General features: G+C 58.6%; 1 protein-coding gene across 4 annotated transcripts in view; it reads right to left on the minus strand.

The window, feature by feature from the left end:
* Positions 1 to 10,799: 10,799 nt before the first annotated feature.
* Positions 10,800 to 14,289, minus strand: part of DCP1B (decapping mRNA 1B) — a 41,219-nt gene continuing 37,729 nt past the window's right edge. Inside the window, exons 8-10 of one of the 4 annotated variants that reach the window (XM_070453259.1) lie at positions 13,109 to 13,357; positions 11,134 to 11,342; positions 10,942 to 11,028 (exon numbers count right to left, since the gene is read on the minus strand). In XM_070453259.1, the coding sequence (XP_070309360.1) occupies positions 11,142 to 11,342; positions 13,109 to 13,357 (450 nt within the window). In that variant the 3' untranslated portion in view covers positions 10,942 to 11,028; positions 11,134 to 11,141. Of the gene's footprint in view, positions 11,029 to 11,133; positions 12,975 to 13,108; positions 13,358 to 14,289 lie in introns of those variants that run through there. The other 3 variants (XR_011482900.1, XM_020900917.2, XM_070453258.1) reach the window with 3 other exon arrangements.

Here is a 14,289-nt window from a genome sequence, read left to right on the forward strand (position 1 = left end):
ACCACAAGGGGAAACGAGACCAGCTGCCAGCCATTGAGTCCCTCCTGCACCCACAAATGAGGACTGGCTCAGAGCTGGGCTGTGGGTGACACATGGGGATGTGACATGGTCCAGGGCAGAGGCTGAGCAGCACCATGGGGGCCGGACAGGGCCACGCTTCACTGAGGGGACACAGAGGGAACCCAAAGCCTCTGTCTCCCAGCCACTGTCAACCTTGACTGAGTGGGCTCGAGTGGCAGCTAGAGGAGAGGGCTCCGAAAGTTCTGGGGGGCTGGTGCATGGTCTCTGCCTATAACTGCAGGTGGGACTCAGGGCAGAGGCTCTCCTGGTGGCCTCGGCTCCTTCTTGGACTGGGTGGCTTGGACTGGGCTGGGGCATGGTGTCTGCCCAGACTGCCCTGAGCTCTGGCCCCACTGCACATGGCCTGAATCACAACAGGGTTTGCATTTGCTCAGCCTGGTAAGTCCCAGATCCTCTGGGGAGGAGTGATCCAAGTGACCACCGCTGGGAAAGGATGCATCGGTCCTTAGAGCTGGGGCCCCTGCACTGAATTTAATAGGAAGGCAGGACTCATTGGTAATTAGCCTGTAATTATCCTTTTAAATAGAACAAACATTTTCCTTGCAATCTTACTTAAACGACTCATTTGTTTAACAGACTTCATAGGCAATAACAGCTCAGGCTCTGGTGTCTGGATTCTGGGTCTGAACTCTAGCTTATTTCTTTAGCATTCTGTCATGCAGGGCACCCCATTTTTCTTGTCTGTGGAGCAGAGGTGACATTCCCTGTCTGTGTGGGGCAAGTATGTATTCAGTGCAGGTAACAGGAAGCCCAGCTTACAAACGAGAACTGTCAGCACAGAGCCAGGGTCTGGGTGCTCCATCTCTCCACTCTCTCCTCCTTTGTATGTTGTGTTCATCCTCACACTTGTCACCTCATTGTCACAAGATGGCTGCTGCCCTTCCAGACATCACATATGAGTTCAAGGCAGGAGAAAGGAGAAGGGCCTTGCCACATGCTTTTATTCTTTTTAGCAGGAAGGCACACATTCTTGCTAGAGTCTCACTGGCCCCCCCTGCTGGCAGACTTTAGCTCTGACATACCGGCCAGAGGTGAGCAACACCATCACAGGGAGGTATAAGATGGGCTGGAGAGATGGGAGGGGGACAGACACCATCTCCGGGTCTTATGAGTCCCAGGGTCTCACCCAGGGCTGGCACTGGTACCAAGGAAAACCAGGAGGCCGGGTGTTGCTCGAGCAGCGTGCCTACCTCACTCCTGAGTGTGGACAAGTTTCTGCCCAAGCTCTCAGAGCAGGAGCTGGCGCTGAGAAATGGCCTGTTACGGTTCACACGTAAGTACTCTTCCTGTGCAGGGACTGACCAGGAACCCTCCAGCCCAGGATGCCTTCAGGGGAGCTGGCGTGCCCCCTCCTTGAGGAGGAGACCCTGTGCTCCAGGAAGGCAGGAGGAGGCGCCTTCACTGGCCAGTGAACTCCAGCGGGGTGTCCCAGGTCTTGCCTGGGGGTGAGGGGACTGAAGTTTCATCCACGATGCCCTTGAGTGCCTCCGAGGAAGGGATTCCTGATTCTACCTGGAGAAAGAGTGGCAGAGGTTCTAGTGGGAAGGGAGAGTAACACCCCTCGTTTTTTGGCTCTCAGTTCCACCCCCCACAGAGGATGAGGCCCGGGGCCTGGAGGTCTGTGTATGGTTCATCCCTGCTCACTGCCCGAGCTCTGCAGAGTCCCCTCATCACGGGGTCCTGCAGCCACCCTGGCCCGTCCTGTCCTGTCACTGTCCTCACACCACGGCCGCTCGGCAGGCCAGTCACCCTTGATGGGGAGGGTGCCGTGGCACATCCCTGGTGGGTAGGGGGGAGGCCTGGGGGGGGGTGGCCATGCAGCTCCTCTGCCCGCCCCAAGCATCAGCAGCTGTGTGGGAGCCACACGTGAACAAGCATAGGCAGCTATTGGTGCCGGGGGAGCCTCTTGGCAATTTTGGGAAGTGCAGCTAGAGGCTCATCCCTCTTAGCTTAAGCCGTGTCCTCATTTCGCCCGAGCGGGAGGGGGAGAGTGCGGGGGCGGGAGGCAGAGGGCAGCGAGAGGGGGGCGCCCAGGGCCACTGCAGCCAGGTGTCTGCAGGCTCACTCGACCGTGACCGCTGGCCTCTGGGTCCCGTGCTCTCTGTCCTTCTGGCTCACTGCCTTGATCTCTCCTTTCGTGGGGCCTCCTGCTCCCCTGGGGGCTTCCCAGATGGCACAGTGGTAAAGAACCTGCCTGACAATGCAGGAGACATAAGAGACACAGTTTCGATCCCTGGGTTGGGAAGATCCCCTGGAGGAGAGCATGGCAACCCACTCCAGTATTCTTGCCTGGAGAATCCCATGGATGGAGGAGCCTGGCGGGCTGCAGTCCATGGGGTCGCAAAGAGCCGGACATGACTAAGCAACTTACCGCGCATACATGCCTGGTCCCCTGGAGAAGCCACATCCCATGCTACTTTGTCTGTGAGCCATCCGGGACCCTTCCCACTTTCCCCATCTGTTACCCCTGCGTCCCCACACCCCATCCATTTCTCATTTTCTCTTCTTGTCAGGACCCAGCAAACCCTCCTGCCATACACCGGCTCTGTGGGGGCTGGGAGCTTGGAGCCACAAGGATAGCAGGGCTCCCTTGGGGTGGGGGAAGCCCACAGGCTGCCAAGGAGGCGGACACACGAAAAACTTCTGACCCGAGGGGAGTGTGGCTGTCTGGACATCACTCTCATCTCTCTCATCAGTTACCCATCTTCGCTTCTCTGAGGAATCCTGTTTGCTTTGTTCACTATTCCTGGCACTGGATCGGTATAGGCATACAGCAAGTGCCCAATCAATGTTCCTGGAGTAGAAGAAATCTGGTTGCAGATCAGAGCCCTGCAGGGAGCCTGCCAGATATACAGGTCCCTAGGCTGCGTCCCAGGCCTGCAGGTCCAGGTCTCTGCCTGGCGGTCCTGGCACCTGGAGCACCCCCTTGGCAGTGCTGCCCTCCGCAGAGGGAAGGACGGGTCAGTCTGGGAACCAAGTTCTGAGCAGCCGCCCAGAGTGAGGGCAGAGGTTCCCTGGACCGGGCACTTCCACCCCCAGCAGCACCGTCCAGTGCGACACAGGAGTGACCAGAGGGAGCGTGCAGATTGAAGGGCTGTGGGGACAAACAGTTGACTGGAAACGGCAGATTCCCTGTGCAGACGGCGAAGGATGAAAAGTGTAAACAGTTCTTGTGGGAAGAAAGGATTTGTAACATGATTGTACTGACGTAAATTAAAAATACACACCCTGGGCTTGGCAAGGATTTCTTAAAACATAAAAAAGCACTAAGTTGTAAGAGAAAATTTAATAACTTGGGGTTCTTTAAGATTAAGAGCATTTATAATTGTGTCAAAATGCACCATTAGAAGATCAAAAGGCAATGGACTGAGAAGGCGTCTCTCTCTCCAGCAGAAGACTCCACGGGGACGCAAATAGGATGGGGACAAACCCACAATGAAAAGAGGGCAAGAAAATGCTGGAGCGTGGCCCCAAGACCACATGTGCATGGCCAGGACCACATGTGCAGAATCTGTGCTCCACACCTGGAGTTACCTGGGAAGCACAGGCTAGACCACCAGACACCATGCACCACGTCAGAGGGGACGGGTTAGAACTGGAGGGACTGCTGTTGAGGACAGGGGTCACAGCGACACCATCGGCAGCCTGTCGCAGCGCGGGCTGCTTCCTGGTGACCCCTCCGCTCTCAGGAACAAGCCCAGACCTGCACCGGAGCCACGCACATAAGTGCTCACAGCAGCGCTGCCGGACGCCCTCGAAGGCCCGCCCCAGGTCCAGCAGTTCAGAGGCCCTCGAAACCAACCTCTCAGACAAGAAGCGAGCCTGGAGTGGAGCACGGGAGCTGGGGAAGGCCACCGGGACCATGGGCTACGTGACCCAATTGTGTGAAATTCGGGAGAGAAACACAGCAGTGAGGGTTGAATGGTGCCCTCCACCCAGGTCTGAAAGCCGAGGTCCTAACCCCCAGGACCTGTGGACGTGACCTCACTCGGAGTTCGTGGAGCAGCATGGGCCCTCATCCTCCACGACAGATGTCCTTCTGGAGGGGACACTGGGGCAGAGGCATGGGGAGGGGGAACACTATGTGAGGGGGAAGCAGAGCCCAGGTGGTGCCTCTGAGCCCTGAGAAGCCCCCCTCCCATCCTCCCCCAACTCCCGTCCATGGCCAGAAGCCACTGGGGGTGAGTAGAGGTGTGAACCAGTTGTCCCTCAGAAGGAGCCAGAGCTGCTGGCATCTTAGCCTGACTTCCGGCCTCCAGACCTCAGACAATCCATCCCTGTTCTTAATCCTGGGGCACTTTGCCATGCACTCCAGGAGCCAGTCCAGTGGCTGCCGGGTTCTGAACCCCCTTCTAGTCCTGGGCTTCCACTCCCAACCCTCTGGCCTCAAGGAAAACCTCCCCACCATGAGGGAAGGGACTGGAGCTGAAAGGGGCTTCCAGAGTGGGTTTTGGAAGGGGTGTGGGATGACTGTGGGGCGTCCCCCTGGGCAGTGGGGTCAGACTACAGGGATCACTGCTCGGGGAGGCGCAGGAGATTCAGCCAAGGGTAGGATGGGCAGTTAGGAAGGATGCCAGTGGGTTGATGGGCATGCACGCAAACATGGTGGGCATGTTTGTGGCATGTGTGTGCACGTGCATGTGTGTACTTGTGTGTGCACGTGTGTGCATGTGTGTGCATATGTGTACGTCCTGAGGAGACTGAGAAGCTACAGGGAAACACAGGAAGGGCCCCCAGCTGGGGAACTGGTCCCTGTCGACCCCAGGCCCCTCCTCCCTTCCCTCCCGGGCTTTTGGGAACCTTCCTTAATTAATGCCTGTAAGATGCTCTCATATGCTAGAAGCAGCAGTAGCAGCTTTATAAATAACACTGACTTCTGAAGGTTGACTAATGCCCGCACCCTTGGGTGCGGGGAGAGCGTGGGGCTGGGGGAGGGGCGGCAGAGGAGGTCCCCAGAGCATGAAGTGGCATTCCGGACGAGGTTGGGACTCCTCCTGGGGATGTGTCCCTAGCGATAAAATCAAGGCTGGATCTTTTATCTTCACAAGGTCCTCTCTCTTCTTTCCCATCCAGCCTTTGGCCAGGGTTGCAAAGTGGCCTCCAGCTCAGCTCCAGGGCCTTTGGGAGAAGCAGGCAGGGCCGTGTGGCTGGCTTGGTCCACACATGACCTGGCCGCTCCTTGAGGGCGGCCAGGAAAAGGCCCGTGACCCGCCCAGTGACCCCTCAGAGGTAATACTGGCAGCAAAGCCACCAGTCTTTGAGTGTCCTTCAAAGACCCCTGTCCCGGGGCAGAGGCAGAGGCGGTGGGGGCCGTGTCACAACCAGCACCCTGGTCAGCTTGGGGCTGACCTTTCCTGAACTTACATCTTCACCAGAAAGGAAGGCCCTCGGAGGACACAGGGGGCAGGCGGGCGGGGCTGGACGAGGCCACGTTTGGTTCAAACCCTCACTGACCGGGATGCTGTGGCTGGGGGCCTGGGTCAGTTTCACCCAGAGATGAGCAGACGAACCACGGAGCCAGGTCTGGCCTCAGCCTCCTGACCTGAGGGGCTGCTCACTCGCAGCCCCAAGCCTCCTGGGTGACCGGCGCATGTTCACGGCCATGTGGGCAGAGACCACCCATCCAATGAGCCTAGGACGCCCATGTCTGGCCTCTGTCTGGACAGTGACTGGACAGCTCGGGCTCAGGGCAGCCTGGTTCATGCGGTTCCCCCGCTGACGGACACGGATCGACAACAGAGAGGACTGAGGTCTGCGACCCTTGGCCTCAGCTCAGAAAGGACCACTGTCCGCCGCAAACTCCCACTCCTCAAAGTCTGGGGGCTAAACCTGTCATGCTGTGGACGTGATGACTCTGCTCCCTGGGGGAGCGGGGAGGGAAGTCCCCCAGGACCTGTGAGTTCTGAACCGACACTCATGCACCAAGTGGCCACAGTGGCGCCCGGATGCTGGGTCGCTGGGCCAGGAACAGCAGAGCGCGCCCCAGGGCGTTGGTTACCTTCTGTTACCAAGCCCACCCCCGCAGTTTCTCACTGGGGACACCGATGTCCAGAGCAGAGTGAGGTCTGTGGACGGTTGACAGCCCAGTGCCTCCGAGAAGTGGGTCTCCCAGGCTCTGCTCCATCCTCTGCCGCCCAGCTCTGGGCACTCATGTTGGGCAGGGCCCTGATGGTGTCTGGGCCTGGGCAGTGGGGAGTGGTGGGGGTGGTCCCAGGGCTCTTGCTGCCCCATTTCTACCGATTAAACCTGGTACCCACTGGCGGGGCCACTTCAAAGTGGTTGCTCGTCCCTCAGGAGGACCCTGGGGACCCTGGGTGGGCAGCGTGCTTGCCAGGGGCCTGTCCAGGAAACACGCGGGGATATAGCCCCTCTGCCCAAGGAGGCGGGGGCCCACCCAGGAAACACGGCTCTGCTCCAGTGGCGACTTCACTGTCCCCCTTGGCAGACACACAGAGACGGCTTATCCGGGGCTCCCGGTTAAGGGAGGATACAGGGCTGGGAGGAGAGATCTCCTGGAACCCCCGGGCTCACCATCACAGGACACATGGAGTCTGGCCACCTGGCTACTGGGCGGCGCCCTGGTCCTCAGAACATCATCCCAACCTAGGCATCGGGTTATGTCTTCCAGGGTCGCGTGCGGGCTCAGCTAGCTGGGACCTCGTCTTCCAGACCTGAGAGGTCCCGCCGCCCCCTTGCATGTCTATCCAGCGCCTGCTAATCTCGGGGAAGCCCACCTTGATTTGCCCCAGGTGGCTGCTGCAGCCTCTGGCTCACAACTGCTGGCTCCCACCCCTCTCAGCATCCAGAACATTCTCTCCTCCCTCCCACAGTACTCCAGTTAACTTCCCCAGAGGGCCAGCTGCATGGTGATCACAGCTGCCGCCACGGGGCTGGTCAGCCGTGCGTGGCTCTCAACCTACCCCTGGTGTTTCAGGACCACAGTCTGCACAGTTTTTATTTGTGTGCTTTTCGCAAGGCTCTGTTGGGAGGCATTACTCATAACTCAGTTTGGTGAAAATCTATCTGGATACTCACGCTTGAGGTAAATATACCAAGTGTTTGTAATCACCTCTCTCACCCACCCCCCCGCCACAATTGTAAGTGGAAATCAAAAAGAAGTTTCTGAGCATCAGAAACCAGAAAACCAGGCACTCAGCAAATGCTGGGGACCCACCCCCCCTGTGCAGCCAGGCGATTCCACGAAGCAGAGCTGCTGAGCCTGCTGGCTGCTGACAACACAAGACTGTGGAGACGGCTCTGTGCACTAAGGCCGAGGACGCATCCGGCTTCTCTGAAGAGGAGGTGGCGGCATAGGTCTGCATGGAGTGTGTGCACGTGCTCACTCACTCAGGACCCAGGGGGCAGGTGTGTCTGACTCTGTGCAACCCTATGAGCTGTAGCCCACCAGGCTCCTCTGTCCATGGGGTTTTCCAGGCAAGAATTCTGGAGTGGGTTGCCATTTCCTTTCCCGGGGGCTCTTCCCAGACCAGGGACTGAGCTCAGGTCTCCTGCATTGGCAGGCATCAGATCTTTTAATCACTGAGCCGCTTGGGAAGCCCTCTGAACAGAGCAGGCAGGTGGAAAGGCAGGCGGCTGCTCTGCTGGTGGGAGCGAGCAGCTGGTTGTGGAGACGACACTGCACATCCGCGAGTCAGTTCTGGGCTCCCCCTCCCGCCTGTGTCTGGGTGACATCCGGCCAGACCACCTGCACACTGGCGTTGAGGCCTGAACCTGACGTGACAGCACCTGCCCCGGGGGCTCCGCACCAGGGACACCAGCCTTCATGGTGTGGGCCGATGTGTCCTCTGGCTGGGCCGGCCTGTGGCTGGATCTTCCTATGCAGGACACACGTCCTCCTGCCTGTCCTGGGACAGGACCCGCAGGCTGTGACCAGTGTCTGAGGGAGAGGTGGTCACTGGGAGGTGGTCAGGACCCGCGGGCTGTGACCAGTGTCTGAGGGAAAGGCGGTCACCCGGTACCAGGGATGTGGCCCCTGGCCTGGAGTCCCTGCCGGTGCTGGGGGGTCATGCAGAGGTGGCCCGGTTCTCCAGTCCTCGCAGGGCCAGGCTCGGGACGTTCCTGAGGATCCTGATGAACGGGGAGAGCAGAGTGAGGTCTCTGCAAAGACGGTCCAGGAAAGGAGATCCCTTCAGCGTCTCCTCCTCCAGCCTCACAATGAGGGTTTCCCTGGTGGCTCAGACGGTAAAGAATCTGTCTGCAATGCAGGAGACCCAGGTTTGATCCCTGGCTCGGGAAGATCCCCTGGAGAAGGGAATGGCAACCCACTCCAGTAATCTTGAATGGAGAATCCCATGGACAGAGGAGCCAGGAGGGCTACAGTCCATGGCATCACAGAGTCAGACATGACTGAGCAACTGACACTTTCTTTTTCTTCTGGCCTCGCAATGAGGGTGGGGTGGTGGCAGCAGCAGCAGCTGGGTCATGGGGACGGGGGTGCTGTTCCTTCAAGGTCAGGGCTTCTCCTCTGAAGAGAAGGGGTGAGTGGAACTGTCCCCCATCATCCATAGAGGAGTAGGGGAGAAGAGGGCACTGTGGTGCCCCTCGGGGCGGTAGGCGAGGTCACGGGAGTCCCAGCTGGGCCCTCCGTCTGGCAGGACGGAGCCCATGCCTCCAGCCCTCATGGCCTGAGGCAGCAGTTCCCTGAGTCACTATTTAATCCCTGTGAGGACCTGAGAGGTGCATACAGCTTTCTCTTTATAAATCAAAAAGCAGCGTCTGAGACGGGGTCCCTCATCCAGGACTTGAGGGCAAGGCTGTCTGACCAAGGCCCTTTGCTGTCCCCACACCAGGCAGAACTGACTTGGGTCCCATCTCCAGGGTTAAAGTCCAGAGCCCGGGGACCCATCTCACCTTCCTCCTGTGGGATTCCGTCAGCCTCAAGGGGCTGTCGGGAGCCAGCGACGCAGAGGGGGGCTGTCTGCAATGGTCTCGGAATTGGGGTGAGGTAGGAAAAAGGAAAGTGGGTTTATGTGTAGGTGGCCCTACAGTCAACATCCTGAACCCTCCAGAGAAAGGCCTTTGGACAAAGCAACCTCCAACCCCCAAACATAGAGGGACTCGGCTCCCCGCCTCCAAGAGCCCTTTGAAGGGGGCTCTGTGTTTGTTCAGAACAAACTGGACCTGTCACTTCCAAAGCGATTCATTCCAGGAAAGAATGGAGAATTCGTTTTCAAACCCGATCACCGCGGTGCTGACCTAGAAAGGACCAGTGAAGCCTGTGGTGAGGGTCGGACCATGTTGGGTGGGGGCATCCTTCCAACCACACTGTGAGGGGGTGGGGTGCTGGGGGGGGGGTGCGTCCTTCTAGCTGTCTTTGCACAGTTTGTGCTCTGACTGGGCTTTCTATTTTATTTATCCAAATCAAGTTAAAAAATGCTTATTTCAGAAGTCAGCCATTTGCTACCACAAATATATTGGGAAATTTTTCGGTGGCATTCATTTCCCCCAGCTGGAGAAGCGACCCTGAACACTGATCAAGGATATGCAGGCTTCTTTTAGAGGTCAGCCTGCAGTTCCGGAGAAGCTTGATTTTGCTCCAGGTTGAGTATGGGGCGTGTGGGGCCGAGGGGAGTAGTTCCTGGTGTGGGGGCAGCAGGTCTGCATGTCTCCCCCTGCCCTCCTGCCCTGTAAGAACACAGATCCTGCACAGGTAAGCGATGAGCTTCAAGTGCCCTGAGGGTCTGTTGTTGTGTTGGAGAAGCAGAAGGGCCTGTCCCTCCCTGAGTCAGGGGGTGAGAGCAGGTCCCTGGACTCAGGGTGTACTTGAGGGGCCCGGCAAGTTTAGCTCCTTTCCTGGGGGACAGGTGGGGAGGCGCCCTAAGATCCAGCCTGGCCACGTGCCAGCCCCAGGCCTATGCTCCTGGGTCCATGTACCGGTGGCAGAAGCTGTGAGGAAACCTACTTCTCCACCTCTTTTCTGACCCTAAAAGGAGGGCGAGGCCTGGCTCCCGTGTGGGCGTCTGGAGATCTTTTTACGGGCCAAAAACAAACAGGGCTGTAGAAACGCAAAGCTCACTTCATCTCCGATGCGCGGCAGGGACTAGGTCAACCTGGAGAGCGCCCTCCTGCCTCCTTCCGAGGGCGGGCCCCTTGACTCTGTGAACACAAGCCCGTCTGGGCCACGGCCTCCCTGCAGAACTGGCTTCACAATCTGTGGCCTTCCTCTCAGCTCTATTCACTGAAGATTGCACAGTGCTCCCCTGGGAGCAGAGGCTGGCTTCTGCCTAACGGGCTGGACAGATGCTGTGTTGAAGAAGCCTGGGACGTGTGTGGGAGTCCTGGGACGACCCCCATAGAAACCAGCGGTGAATACTTTCAGCAAGTATTTCCCATCAAGGGCCCAGCGATCGGTGCCAATGGATGTTGACAAACAGATTGACCTTGTCTGGAAAATCACTCCCCTTGTTACTGGCAAGGCTAGTGGGGCGCGTCGGTGGTTGCGGGCCTACACTGCCACCTGGCGGTTGGCATGTTCTCTGAGGTCCCGAAATAACTGCAGCTGCTGATGAAAAAGAAACCGCGTTCCCGGAAGGGCCCTTTCCACAGGGAGAATACTCCAGAAATGGCTGAGGATGGATAAGCAAACACTGCTGAAGCTTACCATTCGCTGTGACGTGACGTGAGCAAAGGGCTTTTCCCACACACGCAATCCTTGGCACCAGGTGCCTTGAAGGATGGGATGAAAAAAGATGCGTGACTGAAAAAGTCTGAAACATTTTACTTCATATTATACATCCTTTTTTTTTTTTTTGTAAAAAAAGGCAGAAACATTTAGGGAAACAACATTTGACAAGAAAGAGCCTTGAGCCGGAGGGCCTCAGACATGGGTTTTGAAACGTCTTGCTTTCACAGAGTCTTCTTTACGGCCGCTTGTGTCAAGCTGAAGAGATAAGCCTCATAGATGATATTCAAGAAGTTGTCGTCATTCTGGAAAACAGAATCAGAAGCCCCGAGGGGGTGAGACTTGCAGCCAGAGGCTTTGTCTGTCTTGGGGCTGGGCCAGCACCTGGATCCTCAGCTGCTCGTCCCCACCTGTGTGCTCACAGTGCCTGGCTTTTAAGCGCCTGTGTGAACGGGGGCGCTGCAGGCCAGGCTGTGGAGGTTGGGGGGGTGTGAATCAGCTGTGGGTCCTCAGTGGTCAGCTGGGAGATCAGCAGGTGCTCGTGGCCTGCAGTGCGGGGCACCAGGCTTGGGGAAGCACGGAGTGAGGCCGACTCCAGAGAGGCCTGGTCAGTCGCTGCCTGCAGAGACACGGGGCGTCTGGAGACTGCGCAGGGAGGACAAGACCCATCCGATCCTGCCCGCCTGGCTGAAGTCACTAGTGGCTCCGAAAGGTCCCCCAAGTCGCCCACAAGGGGTGGCTGTTGCTGTTTAGTTGTGTCCATGGGCTGGAACCCGCCAGGCTCCTCTGTCCATGGGATTTCCCAGGCAAGAATACTGGAGTGGGTTGCCACTTCCTTCTCCTTGGGATCTTCCTGGCCCAGGGATCAAACTTGGGTCTCCTGCATTGGCAGGAGGGTTCTTTTCCACTGAACCACCATGGAGGCTGGCCTTTGCTGTGGGCGAAGTTAAGACTTCACGGCAATGTGCTTGGTGAAACCAGAGCCAGTGCACTCCTGCCCTGGCTGGCCTGGTTAGCTGAGGGCTCTGGCTTTGGCTGGTGGGCAGTGGTGAGACCAGGGGCTCTGGGGCTGCTCCGGGGGCCGAGGGACCCATGGAGGTTTTCTCTGTTTCTGATGCTGGAGACTCCCTCCTACCTGGCTCTGTGGTGCTGTGGTGATCCACCCACAGCTCACATGCCCACTCACTCCCAGGGGGTCACAGGGGAGCAGCTGGTGCAGAGGACAAATGTGTGACCTCTAACTAGCGAGGCCCGGGTAAGGGGCCGCTGCAGCCCCTGTGTCTGGGGCCGCAGTGTCTCTGCCCTTGCACAGAGAACTTTGGACAGTGTTATTAGATGGAATAAGTGCCTGTACATTCACATTTAAGGGGTTTTTGTCTATTGCTCACAGAAGTGTATAGATGTCATCCCCAAGTCTTCATGAACTTACCACGAGCAGCTCCTGGAAAAGGAGGGGGATCCCCTTCCTGTGAATCAGGGAGTGCAGGCATCTCCCGTCTGCTCCGCTTTCACGCTCAGCTGCTTCCTGGCCCCTTCCTCTCCTTTCTAAAATGCGTTACCTTCAAACTAAACAGTCTGACTAGAGGAGACTTCCATCTTTTTGAGCCAGACTAGAGAGCACAGAAGTGCTAACCACTCTCTCAAGGTCTCCTGATACTCAAGCAAAATAACTCGAAAATCTTTTTACCCCAAAAGACTATTTACCCCAAAGACCCCTGAACATGAGAGCTGAGCTGCCTGGGTCTGCCAGCAAATGCCTGCTCTTTTCAGGGCCTGCCCCGAGTCCTGAGGTGTGCTCTGTCTGGGCCGCCCAGCCACCTCGTGGCTGGTCCAAGGGGTGGGCAGAGGTGCTGGACAGTGAGGCTGCGGCCCCAGCTCTGCTCTTTGCTGGCAGGTGCCCTCAGGCCTGTCCCTCAGCCTCCATCTCCTGGTCTCGGAGGCCCAGCCCGGCACAGCTCTGTGCAAGCGTCCTTGTTCTCGTTATTTCACAGGGATGAGTGTGCACAGGAAGTCATCCCACCCCATCCTCACTGCAGTCTTCAAGGATCTCTGTAAAACACGCCTGGGCTGTCACAGCCGCTTCTGCTGTCCCCGCTGCCCCCTCCCCAGGGCTCAGGGCAGCCTCTCTCCAACTCCTGCTGGTTCCCAACACCCCCAGACCAAGGACCCTCCCAGTGGCTGCAGGATCAACTGGCGCCTGCCTCCTCCTTTCCTGCACTGGAGGACTGAGTCCCTCCTCCAAGGACAGCACCTGGAAGAGTGGACAGACACATCCACCTGGAAGCGCTGAGCTGCTGCACCACCCTCTGGTTCTTGGGGAGCAGGAAGTGGGCAGGGCTCCCTGAGGGTCTCGGGTGAGGCCGAGGAGGGGCGGTGCCCGCCTACCTGGATGAGGTGCAGCAGGGCCTCCTGGAGCTGCGGCTTGCTCAGGGCGCTGCCGGGGGTCCCCGGGGGCTCGGGAGTCCGCAGGGGCAGGAGGAGGCCGGTGGGGATGGCAGCAGGGTCCTGGTTTCCTGGGGGTAAGGGCGCACGGCTCCTCTCCTGCAGCGGGGCCCAGCTGGGCTGCGCAAACACCAGGGGTGACATGAGTGGAGACGGGGTCACAGCGGCCGGGATGCGCTGGGGCGAGAGGACCTGCCGGGGGAGACAGAGACAGGTGGGCAGGTGAGGGTGGCTGGCGCACTTGGAGGGTGCGGACAGTGAGGCAGACACAGCAGCTTTCAAGGTTAACTGTCCACAGCTCCGAGCGTCAGGGCAGCCCACAGGAGGCAGGCTCCACCTGCATGTCCACCTCCCTGCCACCCCACCCCGGGTACCCATTGGCCTGGCATTTGCTGTCGTGACCACGGTCGCCTCAGCAGGAAGGTTCGTCCTCTGAGTAGCACCTCACTTCCCTACTTCCAGTCACCACTTGACGGCATCTAGGACCTGGCCTTTCCCTTGGGGCTGGCCGTCCATGCCCCTGCCTGTTGGGGCCCATCTTCCCACTGTGAGGGAACCACCTCGTTTCTTGCCTGGCGTGGGCAGGATGGGCAGGGTCACATCTTCACCCTCCACCTCCTGATTCTCTGCATTCGGGTCCAGGGCCGGGCGGAGTGCAGCAACCTCCTGCAGGCTACTCCTGCAGGCCCTGCAAGTGACCTGTCTGCCTGCCTCTCTTGGCTACCAGACCTAAAACCAGGTTTTGCAGTAGTGTCTTCTGGCCCCTCAGGAGCTGCTGTGACCTCAGTCACTCTCTCGGCACCGTCCTGGGCAGAAAGCAGGCGGAGGGGGCGGGTGGTTTGTGTAACTGTCCCCGGTTGTCGTTTGAAGCAGAGGTGACTCCACGGGCGACTAGTAGAGCACAGGCCCTGGGGCCCGTGAGCACGGAAGGGGGACATGCCCGTGAGGGTGACCACCAACCATTACCTCCAGCTTCCTAGTGTCTGGTCTGAATCCTCGGGGACAAGCAGAGAAGGGGGGCACGGTCACTCTGGGGCGAGGATGCGGGCGGGGAGCAGCCACTGTCTCAGGACGGCAGGTGCTCAGAGGTGAGATTTCCATCAACAGCCAACAAGAGCACTTTG

This window comes from Odocoileus virginianus, chromosome 23 (assembly GCF_023699985.2).
Source record: "Odocoileus virginianus isolate 20LAN1187 ecotype Illinois chromosome 23, Ovbor_1.2, whole genome shotgun sequence".
NCBI lineage: Eukaryota > Metazoa > Chordata > Mammalia > Artiodactyla > Cervidae > Odocoileus > Odocoileus virginianus.